The sequence below is a fragment of the Carcharodon carcharias genome, chromosome 12 (genome assembly GCF_017639515.1).
Source record: "Carcharodon carcharias isolate sCarCar2 chromosome 12, sCarCar2.pri, whole genome shotgun sequence".
In the NCBI taxonomy this organism is placed as follows: domain Eukaryota; kingdom Metazoa; phylum Chordata; class Chondrichthyes; order Lamniformes; family Lamnidae; genus Carcharodon; species Carcharodon carcharias.
Genome location: NC_054478.1, coordinates 33,544,194 through 33,557,696, shown reverse-complemented (window position 1 = coordinate 33,557,696; position 13,503 = coordinate 33,544,194). Strand labels below are relative to the sequence as shown.

Genomic DNA, 13,503 nt, shown 5'->3' with positions numbered 1-13,503 from the left:
CTGTGAACGTTTGACTGCTGTGTGGCTGATGGTAGCGCACATACCTTCAGTGCTCAGGCTTATATCATGGAGATGCGACAGAGGCCCTAATAGAGTCCAGGAGAAAGATGATGACATGCAGTGAAGACACTCCATAGATCTTCTCATTGCCTCTGAGCGTTTGATTCCTTTGTGGCTGATGGCAGCCCGCTTGTGCTCTGTGATCAGGGTCGTATCAAGAAGGCAAAGCTGTGAAACTTTAAATGCACCTGATCCTTTGTCAGCCTTCATCACCTGTCCACTTCAAGACCACACCTTAACTAGACACAGATGCTAAAGAGATGGGGGGGTGCAGCCCCACTTCAAAGGTGCTGAGAGCACATAGGGAGAATGATGGAACTCTGTGACACCAGCTCACAACATTCTGACAACAATGCCAAGCACCATTAAGGTGCAGGCATCACAAATGTGTCCAGCAAGTGTGAATAAGACCATCACTTGGCTTTGATGGTTACACACTGCACAGGGAAGGGGTCCTGCACTGAGACTTCTGCCTTTATCTTATGGAGGAACCAAGGTTTCACATCTAAGTGACAAACACTGCTCATCAGAACAAGGAGCCATAGGCAAGAAAACATTCTTGGGTGTTTATTTACAATAGTGTACATTATGTACAAGTGATTAACACTCATGCCCAGGCTGCAGAACTACATCTTCTTAACCTTCCTATCCCTACTGCTTGGTGCTCCCCTGACATCCACAATAGAGGTGAAGGCAGCCTGCTGACTGCTAAGCCTTGTCCGTGATAACCTTGGCGGGTATCCACTGGAGTGCTGAGACCTGGAGGGCCCCAGCCTGCTTTGGGTATCCTGCTGTGGGCCAGGCGCACCCTTCTTGGCCTATGGAGCTGAAGCTGCGGGGGTTACAGGAAGAGGGAATTTGGATTGGCTGGATATTCCCAGAGTCACCTGAGCGGATGGCCCCGGGGTGTCGAGCTGCTGGTCCTCCTCCATATGGACCCCTGGCTGACTCCCTGAGAAGAGGAAGCTGGAATGAGATCGAGTTGCCCTGCAGCCCTCTCACATTGACATTGTTGGAGGTCAACTATGGTGTCAGTGATGGAGTTCAATCCGCGCAGCAGTGCAGGACCAATGTCCTGGACCAAGGTCTCCATGGCGGCCACCATACTGCCAGTGTTGACCTCAGTGTGTCAGCATGACAGCGCAAACGCCTTGGACTAAAGGTGGATGGACTCCTCAGCTGTCACTTGCAATCTGAGGAGTGCACCAGACATCCTTTCCTGATGTTCCCGTGATTTCCATTGCAGCTCCAACGCTGATTGGGCATTGAATCCAAAGGCTCATCATCTGACTGGGTCTCAGCAGGTTCCGTGCTTCCAGCTGTCCTCTGAGTGCCAGTGACCTCGGATGACCCTCCCTCCGCCTGCTGTGAGACAGACTGTGTGCTGTGCTCACCAGATTGTGATCCCGTGGCTGCTCTACATCTAGGTCCCACCGGGGTGTGTATTGCTATGCTGATGGAGGGTGTGGGTGAGAGCCGTGATGGGCCTTCAATGGTGCTGCCCTCAGGGTCCCCACCTGAGGTGCTCTCGGTGCTGGGTGTCAGGGTCAAGATTGCCTGAGGGCAACTTGTCAGATGTGCCTAGGAGAGAATGCAGAGATTATTAGTGCTTGGCAGCCATGTTGAACACAGAACAGTGGACTCAGAGTAGAGTTGAAAGAGGGGTGATCTGGTGCAGGGATGCTTATTAGCGACCTCACTGTTACCACAGGAATGGTCCATGTACGTCCTCTCCGGTCAGCTCCAATGTGCTACTCTCAAACGGTGTGAGGACTTTGATGTCTGGCACTCCATCCCTCGTCTGGTACCTTGCCCATTGATTGTGTGTGATCTTGTCCTGCATGAAGACAGATGGACAGTGTGAGCAAGGCGCATGCAAGGCCAGATGAGGAGGATGCCAGGCGTATGTGTGTGCTGACTGGATCCATGGATGGGATAAGGAGGCTATATCCAGAGGCGATTAGGCCAAAGGGAGATGTGAGAGAGTGAGTGATGATGTCCCTTTAAGCTGGCAGTGAGTGAGATACCAGTGAATGTGTGATGGGCTTCTGAGTGTGTGAGTTCAGATTGATGAGATGGTTGGCTTAACCTGGCAGCACGGATGAGATCATTCATCTTTTTTCTGCACTAGATGCCCAACCTCTTGTGTACAACATTGACACAACCACCTCTGTCACCACCTCTCAAGCCAGAGAGGTGAGACTGATGGGCCTCCTGTGGCCAGAGCGAGGGTAGAGGACAAAGCGGCGGGCCTCCATTGCATCTAAATGGTGCTCCAGGGGTGTGTCACTGAATCAGAGGACTGCACTCTTCTTGGCTTTGGGGCCATGTCTTCACTGGAGCTGTCCTGAGTTGCAAGCATTGAGAAATGTGGGTGAGGCCACATTTTAAATATGGTACCCGGCGTGGGGCAGCAATGAAGTAACAGTGTGGTGGGTAAATCGGGGGCCGCCTAGCAAGGCACTCAGTTAAATCAAATAGCTATGAATAAGAAAGAATAACAAAAGAATAAACAACGCGATTGAGACTGAGGCAGCGAGTTAGAACATGGCAAAAGTGCACGCAGCCCAGTCGATCTTGCACACTCATATCTGGGGACTCGTGCCAAGGCTGGGAGAGTTGTCATCTTGCTGATTACTTAAGCAGCAGCTTGAGATAGTCATACTTACAGAATCATAACAATCAGACAACATCCCAGACTCCTTCCATCACTGAACTTGGGTATGACCTCCTGTCTTGCTGGCTCACCAGGGCCAGGACTTTTAGGATGGCAGGGTTTCCTACCAACACATTCCCAATGGCACTGTTTGCCCTGTAGCGATTTGATGCTCTAACAAGCTTTAATTGGCTGCAGGCGGAACTTCAGCCCCTCACTCGGGAGGAAGTCTAGTCTTAAGCTGCTGGCCAATCTGATTGGCTGGTAGCTCTCCAGTTACTGCACTGCCAGATGCTACAGTGGACAGGACTAGGACTGCAGGCCGTCCCCGGAGCCTAAGTCCCAGGATTCCAGGAAGAGGTAAGTTATGGGGGTTTCAGCGCAGGGAGGGTAGGGGTGGTCTGGGGGTGTAGACAGTGGAGGATTGGGTGTTAGGGGTGGGAAGGAGGTTCTGAGGTTACTGGACCTTAAGAGGGGAGGGGCACCTGAAGTTAAAAGGGGGCTTCTGATGGTGACCGTCTCCTCCCACCACTTCCCACCCAAGGCTTGAACCTGATTATTTTCGGGTTTCCCCATACCCAGGAACTCATCCCACCAGCCTGAAAATTGAGAATGAGTGGGAAATGGACTTTAAGTGGTCAATAATTGGTAAGTTAAGGGCCTCAATTGGGGAAAGGACGGATGGCCCATCTGAGGCCTTGTCTGCCCCAGCGTAATATTGCAGGGGGTGTCAAGGCGGTGGGGGTTCCCAGCGGGAAGCCCATATGAAGAATTTTACACTCAACCTCCTCCCCCCTACCTACAAACCTGCCGGTGAAAGAACAGGAGAATGGGAGCTGGAATGATATACAGACCCACCATGTAAGCACGCCAGGTTTCCTTCCTTTAAGCACAGAATGAACCACTTAGGTTTCTATGACAACTTGACAGCTTGTGGTCATTTTCACTGGTACAAGCTCTTTCAAATACTTTCAAATGTTTGAATGTGTTTTTTTTTAACGCACAGAATTTTAATAGAAGGTGGGTCTACCCTCCATGGATATTTCCTGGGAACCGTCAATGTCAAAACTTGCTTTTGTGCTTTAACAGCACGGGGAAGGGTTACCTTCCGAACGAATTTCTGGATTCTGGAGCTATAAGAAAAGTAAACTCCCAATCAGCAGGGGGTTTGAGTGTAAATATCAGCAAAACTTGTCTTTCAAACTTGTGTTTTGTACTTGGGAGTACAATAGTCTCACACTGAAGTTACTTGACCAAGTTATACTATATATATTTTATAACATATATGCTAATTTAAAGGCACTCAATCTACCAAATGCATTTGTATTAAAACCTACCTGCTCCTACTGCTGGAAAAGACACTGAACTTATTTTTAGATTTTCACATTGCTTCAAAACTTTGTCAAATGATGCTTTTGCATTTTTTCCTTGAGACCACTCAACCAGATGTAGAATGTATTTTACTTGGAGATTTCCTGCTTTTGTCGTAACAACACTGGCACTGCTTTGGACTCCTGTGATGGAAAAGAGAAGTTTAATTTAAGGTAAGACTTCCCATTGTCATCAGTTGAATAACTCATTGGCAGCACATTGTTAACCTTAATCTCTAAATTCAAAAGCTGATGGACATTTCCTTTAAAAAGATGCATTATCCAGAACCTCAGAAGGTCACAATTTAGTTGCGAATGAGGAAAACCATCAAGTTATTCCATCCAGATTAACCTCAAAGCCTCCCAATTCCAGCATCCAATTTTTCTTAAATAATTTGAAGGGTTTTTTTTCACCTTCTAACTGGCAGGCTCTTTGTCTGCAGGTGAATTTTCTGATATCCCAAATTTACATTTCAGTAAGGTTAAATCTACATCTTCTTGTTCTATTCCTACAAATTAATTTCCAGTGGTATTCCAGAATTACTATTTCCACTTGCTTAACTTACTTATGTCCACCTTTACGATCAGCTCTCAGACGCCTTCTTTCAAGGCGTTATAATTCAGACCTTTGACACTTGAAATTGACCTTGTGGCTCCTCTCTGAACCATCTCCAACTCTTGAATATCATCCTTGTGTCTAGGCCAGAACTGAAGTTAAGGTGCTGTCTGACCATAGCAATGTATGGCTTGATCATGATTTTCTCTGACTTATACTCTGCTGAGTTTTCTAAGTGCTGCTGTACATTGGTCCAACTTAGCATAGATACTCTAAGATTGTTTAACATGGACACCTACATCCTTAGCCATTTCACAGTCATTAACAGAGTGCATGTCTTGCCCATTTTTCCTTCCCATGTGTGGTCATGTTCATTTATCTACATTAAATTTCATCAGCCATTGTTTGGTCCACATAAAAATTTCAAGTGGAAAATGCTCCATTAACAGAACAGAAATTTACACTCAAAAAGGTTCCATCACTGTTCCTACTTCAGAATAGTTTTAGATGCCGTTATTAAGTTTATGGAGTTTGATTTCAATGACGTTTTAAGTGTCAACTTAAATTATATCAAGACCTTGAATTTAACTAAGTCTTTTGTGTTTAAAGGAAATTATATCATTTTGGTTGTAGTTCATTTAAAGTTAATTTTGAAATGTACTCCTATACCTTCTGAACTTTGGAGCTAGTGCTCTAGTTTCAGCTTTGCACCCATTATCTTCTGGTTAGCAACTGTCAAACCTATTATAAATAATAATAATAAATAAAAACTGAAAATGCTGGAAAACTCAGCAGATCCGGCAGCTTTTGTGGAGAGAGAAAAATTTTCGAGTCCACATGACTCTTCTTCGGAGCCTGTTATCCTTCCAATAAAAAAAAGGCCTCATTCTGAGCTTGCATTTATCCAAATAAAGAGGCAGGTGGCCTATAGTTACTCACCCAGTTGACTACATTCATCCATGACTGATTGGCCGGCTGCTTTTAGAATAGCACCAGAAACCCCTGCAAAGTGGAGAAGTTAATTATTGAGGCTGAAAGGCAATCATCAATTTACCAAAGAATTTAACTTTTGTACTGAAGATCTGTAAATTCAGCAGACCAGTAATGTAACTCAAGACCACCATACTGTCTTACCATGTAGCATGGAGGGGGGAATGGAATAACAATCTCCAATGATGCCATGCATCTTTTTTTCCCATTCTTTCCACTTTCTCTTGGTCAGATGTCTCCTGCTTTTAACTTGATTTAGCCTCGGGTTGGGGGGGGGGGGGAAAATATTAGTCAGTATAATCCCACTCCCAAACACTTTGCTGTTGACGCCTGCTGGAAGTGCGCTTGTGTGGACATCAGGTGAGGAGAGTTGTGAAGCCCTCGTGGTTGTAATAGCATCCCAACACTCACTGTCAAGGATCACGTGCAATAAAGTTCATTTGGAAAGGTAGTGGAGGTGCCCTTGGAATTGAACCTCAGCAAGGAGTTAACACATTCACTTGGGGAGGGGAGAAAATTAAAGGAAAAAGAACAATAGGCCACTTTTGTTGGTATTCAGAGGGATTTGTGAGTCCCTGTACATGGATCATAGCAAGTTATCATGTAGGTACAGCAAGCAATTAGGTACCAAATGGTATGATAGCCTTTATTGCAAGCGTATGGGATATAAGAACATGATAACATAAGAGATAGAAGATGGAGTAGACTACTCAGCCCCTTGACCTTGTTTTGATATTAAGGTCATGGCTGATCTTCCGACTCACCTCCACTTACCTGCCCACTCCTCATATCCCTCAATTTCCTGAGAGACCCAAAATCTGCCTTAGATATTCTCAATGATGGAGCATCCATAATCCTGTGGGCTAGAGAATTCACAACCCTTTGAGTGAAGAAATTTCCCCTCATCACAGGCCTAAATGATCGACCTCTTATCCCGAGACTGTTCTCCATGTTCTAGATTCCCAAGCCCAACAACTTCTTGGTGTCAATCCTGTCAAGCCCCTTGAGAATCTGTCTTGCTTCACTGAGATCACCTCTCATCCTTCTAAACTTCAGAAAGTATAGCTTAATTTACTCAACCTCTCATCATAAGACAACCCTCTTATCCCAAAAAGCAATGTAGTGAACTTTTGCTGCCCCACCTCCAATGCAAATATATGTTTCCTTAAATATGGGGGTAAATTTTAGGTTAAAAGAGTCAAATGGTTGCTCCGCAGTGATATTACGTGCAGGCGGCCTTAAGCTCAGTGTGGGACTTCTGCCCCTCAGCAGAAGTAAGAGCTACACTTGGGAGCTCCAGCCAGTTTGATTCCCAGAACTCAGTAGTGGGCGCTGCTGGGAATGCACGCAGTCCCACAAAGGAGACAGCATGGATTCCAGACTCAGGTAAGTCAGGGCTTTTTGGGCAGGGAGGGATCGGGCACCCTAGGGAGAGGTGGGAGGGGGTGGGAGATCATGTTTTGGAGGCCAGGGTTCAACGCACAAAGTGGGGGGAACATCCAGGGGTGTTGTACCCCCATGCGCACAGGACACCCTCCCCCACCACCCCCCACCGCGTCCCACCCACCCCCCCACCCAAAGGAGGTACACCTCCTTCCCTTCATGTTTTTTCAGCCGAGTTGGTGAAAAAGTGGACTTCCCACTCTTGTCCACCTATATCGTCAACCACATTATGCCAGTGCGCAGTGGAATTAGGCCCTTAGCTGACCCTTAATTGGGCAGTTAAGGGCCTTAATTAGCCAAAGGGCAGACAAGCTAATGAACATCTTACCCGCCCACCACATTATGGGGGACAGGTTGATGGTGGGAGGGAAGGCAGTGGGCTACCCACCAGTCCTGCCTTATGTGCCCCCTGTCAAAAACATGTCCAGTGGGGGGGTCATAAAATTCAGCCCATGGAGGCCAAAACTGCATACAGTACTCCAGGTGTGCTCTCATGAAAGCCTTCTACAATTGTAGCAAGGCTTCCTTCTTCTTGTACTTGACTATAAGAACGAGGAATATTTGTAAAAGTATAGCCCGTTGATGAGATCACATTTGGAGTAATGTGTACAGTTTTGGCCTCCTTACCTAAGGAATTATATTGCCATTGAGGGTGTGCACAAAGTTTCACGAGATTGATTCCTGGGATGAGGTGAGCTATCCAATGAGGAGAGTTTGAGTAGAATAGGCCTATACTCCCTGTAGTTTTAATGAATGAGAGGTCATTTCCACTCCTCAAGGGCAGCTAGGGATAGGCAATAAATGCTGGCCTAGCCAGTGATGCCCACATCCCATAAACGAATAAAAAAGATATAAAATTCTTTGAGGATTTGACAAGGTAGATGCTGTGAGGCAGTTTTCCCTAGATAGAGACCTGAATTTTACGCTCCCTCGCCAGCAGTTTCTTAGGCAGGGGGCTGGGGAAGCGTGAAATTTAAGGAATGGAATTCCTCTTGGGCTCCTGCCCTCCCTGACCTCGCAGCGATTTTACGCTGGGTGGGCAAGGCCTCGGGCCTAACCTTACCCCATAATTGGCCACGTAAGGGCCAATTCCCTCCCGGTCTCAATTTTTGGACTGATGGGAGGATTCATCTGATGTAGGCAAAGCCTGAAAATGAAGGGGCTTAGATCTCGGTCGGGAAGAGGGGCATGGGGGGGGGGGTGATTCCGATCTGACTTGGGGTGCCCCCCCCCCCCCCCCCGACCCCCACCCCACAGTTCCAGTGGCTGTTGGACCCACTCCCCAGCCGACCCCGACCTCTACCCCGGCACTCCAATTACCCACTTTCCACCACCCGCCCACCCACCCCGCCAGGCCTTCCTGCCCTCCCCGCCCTTGGACCCCCAAAACTTACCTTACCGTCTGGTCCCGGGACTTAGGCTCTGGTATGTTGAAGCACTTCCTCTTCTGTCCACTGCAGCTCCTGTCACTGCAGGAACTAGAGGGCTGCCAGACAATCTGACTGGCTGGCAGCTCTCTAAGGCAAGACTTGCTCCAAAGTGAGGGGCGGAAATCCCACCTGCTGCCACTTAACACTCAATTGACTGTGAAATAGCTGTGGGGAGGTCAGAGTTGGCAGGGAGGACTCTTTGGATGGTGGGCACGGAAACCCCACCATCTGAAATATTCAGGCCAGGGTGTCTAGAACTAGTAGTCATTGTCTCAGCGTGAAGGTCAACCATTTAGGATTGAAGTGAGGAGAAATTTCTTCACGCAGAGAATTGTGAATCTTTGGGATTCTCTAACACAGAGAATTGTGGATGTTCAGCCGATGAGTATATTCAAGTCTGAAATTGAGTGTTTCTGAGCAGTAAGGCAATCAGGAATATGGTGATAGGGCAGGAAAATGGAGTCAATTTAGGAGTTCAGCCATGATCTTATCGAATGACAGAGCATATTGAAGCGGTTCTATGTGGCTCCTATTTCTTATATTCTTATGACGCTTTTTTTCAAATTCGTTCATGGAACGTGGGTGTTGCTGGCTAGGCCAATATTTATTGCCCATCCCTAGTTTCCCTTGAGAAGGTGGTATTGAGCTGCCTTCTTGATCCACTGCAGTCCATGTGGTGTTGGTACACCCACGGTGCTGTTAGGAAAGGGCTTCCAGGATTTCGAACCAGCTGCTGTGAAGGACTTTGAGATGCTTTAGTATGATCAGGATGTGATAAAATTGAAAGTTATTGTCGTTGAAAAACTGTTGTATGAACAAAACGTCACTCACCATTCTTTCGGTTAAGGTTGACAGTTGTGCTGTTTACAATCGCATCAGTCTGTTCTGCTGTGATGTCACCTTGAACAGCTACCACTTTTACTTTGCCAACATTTAGTTCTGTAGAATTCAACGTCTAAAGGAAAAAAAATTGGGTTTTAACAACATTATGATTACTTTCTTTCCTTCCAAATGTGGCTTCTTTCTGACCCAGAGCATAAGGAACCATTCTGTTCCTCAGCTTCCACTTACAGAAATACAAGACGCGATTTTAAATACGAGACTCGATTTTAATTTTCGGATGGCAAAGCAAGAAACCAGTCCAAAAGGAGCAGTCAATTTAACCTGCCTCATTAACTTGCTGACCAATATGGCCATTAAAGTCAGGCAATGAGATGCTGCTGCAAGGGCACGAGGGGGTGATCCATGGCATAAGGTGTCTATGCTGTGCAGGGAAACCCTGCGTCAGGGGGAGGTGAAGCCCAGGATAAGGAGAACCAAGGTTTCCTTGCAGGACTCAGAGAAACAATTCTGATCTTACTGCCTTATATATATATATATATATATATATATACACACACACACACACACACACACACACACATACATATATATATATATATATGTATATATAAACTGCTAAAAGCTGACCTTGCTGGGGCTTTTTCTGACCCTGGCTCCTGTTCCCTGGTTTTGGCCTGGTGAAGAAGTCATCAGCGCTCCTCCACTCAAGCCAGTTAAAATACCAGATTGGGCCCAAATGATCCCTTTAGGCTAGGGTGAGTATTCTTGCCAGAAAGGGGCAGGAAAGGATTGTGTAAGTTCCCCACACTTCATTTTAAAAGCCCCTCCATCTGATTTCATTATAACGCTGCAAAATGTTGTAGCTAATTTTAAAGCTCCTCCTACCTGTTGTGATTTTTGTTGGAAGACATCAGAAAAAACATCGTACACTTTACGATCGAAGACAACAATGTAAATGAATCTAATCGCCGATGGCTTGTTTTGTAATAAATGATTTCCAAATCCAGTCAACATACTTTCAATAGCATCCTGCGGCTTCACTCTTCCTATACCTGCAAAAGGACAAAGTCATAGCAAAATTGGACTCAAAACAGAAGATGATTAATATGTCTTTGCTCAAATTATTGAATTTTACTATCAGTATCACTTTCAATGAGACATTAATTGATCAATTAGCATGAATTAACATGTTTGCCTATTTATTATTGTATGTAAATTGATTGTATTAACTTTTTTAATGTAGCAATTATTTACTGATTTAATCTGCAGCTATACAACACCCAAATCAGCTTCAGGTCTTTTATGAAACTGTGTCTTCTACTCTACCTAAACTTATAATTTTGTATGGGTTGTGCAGCTCTGCTGACAAGTCCATGCAGTTCCTATGAATCAATAGTTATGTAAATCAAATGACTAGGTTCTATCATAGTATCACATTCAATGAGTCACTAACTTGGAAACTCTTTTGACTATTCACTATAGAGTCATGGAGTTTTAGAGCACAGAAAGGGGCCCTTGGCCCACTGAGTCCGCATCGGTCATTAGTGAGCACTGAGCAGGCACACAGCTCATGATTGGTGCACTGTTAACATGATGCACTTTACCCAGTGGGAAAATCTGGAAAAGGAAGTTCTAATATGGAAGCTGAAGATGAAGAGGAAGCTACATTAGATAATCAGACACGGGTTGAGCCACGCAGACCAGCTGGTCTCCACTTCGTTCTCCTGTCTTTGCTCAGTCAATTTCAGCCAAAGCAGCAGCTGAGCATGAGAAATCCCCAACATTGGTCACAACATCTTTGGTTTAGGTGGTAAAAAGTTTGCCCTAGTTTTTGTACTGGATTGTTATTGAGGACGGCAGCTGCTGTAAATACAGAGTGTTAGATAAGGAATTAGGTCTGGCTGTGATACCACTATAGCTGAATAGCTAGCTAATGCTCATTGTCAAGAGACACACATGAATAATAGTCATTTGGGAGAGATGTTGGAGGCACATTGGTTCTCATGGAACTGTATCTCAGCAGCAAACAACACCTTCAGGAGAAGAGAGAAGTGGAGTAGAGGAAAAGATGAAAATCTTGCTGTCCTGACTGCAGTTACCTGTTCCTAGAGCAGGGAAAGATACTGTGGTAATCTGATTTAGTTCACATTCCTGCAATACTTTTTCTACTGAGGCTCTTATCATGGCTGGATTAGCTTGGCCGACCATATGAATGATGTAATCGCAGGCAAGATTTCCACTTCCGGTAATTGCAACACCATCATTAGGCTGAGAACCTAAATAAATCACAGACATAAAGTTAAACCAAAGTTATATTTATTTTCTCTACTTACGTGAGCATTACACTTAATAACACTGCTGGAAAGACTAGTGCAAAAGGCTTTACGGGTATTAGGAAAAAGCAAAACCAGCATTTATATTGTGGTTTTTACAGCTCACGATGTCCCCTAATGTTTTATTAACATTTATTACAGACCAATTAGCTATGATTCTGGTCTATAGGCAAAGGCAACAAGTGATTTCATAGGTCAGGATGCCTATGTAATTCCAGAAAGACTATAACTGGGTAGGATCTAGAAACTGTTTCAAGAAGCCATGACCCTTCCCACAAAGGTTTGAAAAATTTACAAAAAAACAAAAAGGTGCTTTTCAAAGAAGTACATCTCATTGGATTGTCTGTTTAACTCGTTCATTATCTGGTTCGACGTTGCTCTTCTGTGTGGATTAACCTCAACAATTCACTGATTCACTGTTAGAGCTTGTCACTGTAAATGGCTGGTAGTTGAGTCTACGATGACATTTTGCAGCAGGACGATGTTAAATACCTTTGAGCATATGGTGAGAACCTGCTTGTAAACCAGAGATAAGGAATGGGATTCTTGTTCTCATGTTATCCCAGATAAACGTGTGCTTTAGATGCTGCTTCAGTTCATAGAAAACATAGGATGGAATGGTCCCAGATTTGCACAAAGCGCGGTAGCAGGCGGGAGAAAGGACGTTTTTACCCGTCGGCCGCAATGGCAGATTTCCGCGCTGTATTGTCCTAGTCCCGGCGTGTACCGTCTCATTCATAATACATTGACATGTGTTCGCCCATGCAAACACTTGTGATCAGAATTTCTTAACTTTTCCAGGCCTACCACTTCTTCTAGGTGCTGCCCTGACATCTGTAGCAGGGGTGGAAACAGCTTGTGTATGATTGGTCCTGTTGCCTCTGGTGACTTCTGCGTGTGTCCTCTGGAGAGCTGAGGCCTTGAAGGCCCCGCTTTGCTTTGGCTGTCCTGTGGGCCAGTGGGTCCCTCCGTGGTGACAGAGGATGAGGTTGAGGAGGACACAGTCAAGGGGGACTTGGAGGGAGCAGACAGCCTCTGAGAATCCTGAGTGGATGACCCATGGGTATACAGCTGCCGCTCCTCCTCTCTGCCGGTACCCGAGGGCCCCGACCTGACTCCTTGAGGGAAAGGAGTACCTGGAACGACATTGATGTGCCCTTTGTCCCTTTCGCATTGCCACTGCAGAAGCTCACCCATGGCTACTGCAATGGTGTGCAGATCTGCGCGCATCTCCATGTTCTGCTGGACCTGGGTCTCCATGACATCAGCCATCCTTCCCACTTCATCAGAAAGCAGGCAGACACACTCCTCTGACTCACATGCCACTCTGTTGAGATGTTCCCCCATCTTCTGCAGCCTCTCCACCATGAGCTGGAATCCAGAGGCTCATCATCTGACTCGAACCTCACAAATGCCTCTACCCCAACAGTCCTCCAAGTGCCAGAGAGCTCGGCTGAACCTGCCTCCTCCTGACATAGACACGTGTCCATGCGGTGACCACCAGACCATGAACCCGAGCCTGCTCTAGATCTGGGTCCAAGGTATGTGCCTCTGCATTGGTGGAGGGTGTGGTAAGCGCTGTGACAGATCTTCTAGGCTGCTCATTTCCAGTTTCCCTGCTCCACCCATACTCTCTCTTCCCCCTGGACTCTTTCTTGCCCCTGGACTCCTTTCTTCCTGCAAACTCTCTCTACTCCGATCTCTTATGCCTTATCCCTTACACCTTCCTCCCCCTTATGCCTACCACCCCACTTGCCACATTCTCCCCCATTACGCCCTCCTCCCAGTGCTCCCTCCTCCCCCTCCCAACCTCACCCCCCGA

At 46.1% G+C, this 13,503-nt stretch overlaps 1 protein-coding gene across 1 annotated transcript in view; it reads right to left on the bottom strand.

Annotated features, from left to right (window-relative positions):
* LOC121285016 overlaps nt 1-13,503 on the bottom strand; it is a 65,009-nt gene that overhangs the window by 17,395 nt on the left and 34,111 nt on the right. The window contains exons 11-15 of the mRNA XM_041201092.1: nt 11,448-11,624; nt 10,234-10,400; nt 9,337-9,460; nt 5,582-5,644; nt 4,054-4,230 (exon numbers count right to left, since the gene is read on the bottom strand). Coding sequence (XP_041057026.1) covers nt 4,054-4,230; nt 5,582-5,644; nt 9,337-9,460; nt 10,234-10,400; nt 11,448-11,624 — 708 coding nt within the window. The remainder of the gene's footprint in view (nt 1-4,053; nt 4,231-5,581; nt 5,645-9,336; nt 9,461-10,233; nt 10,401-11,447; nt 11,625-13,503) is intronic.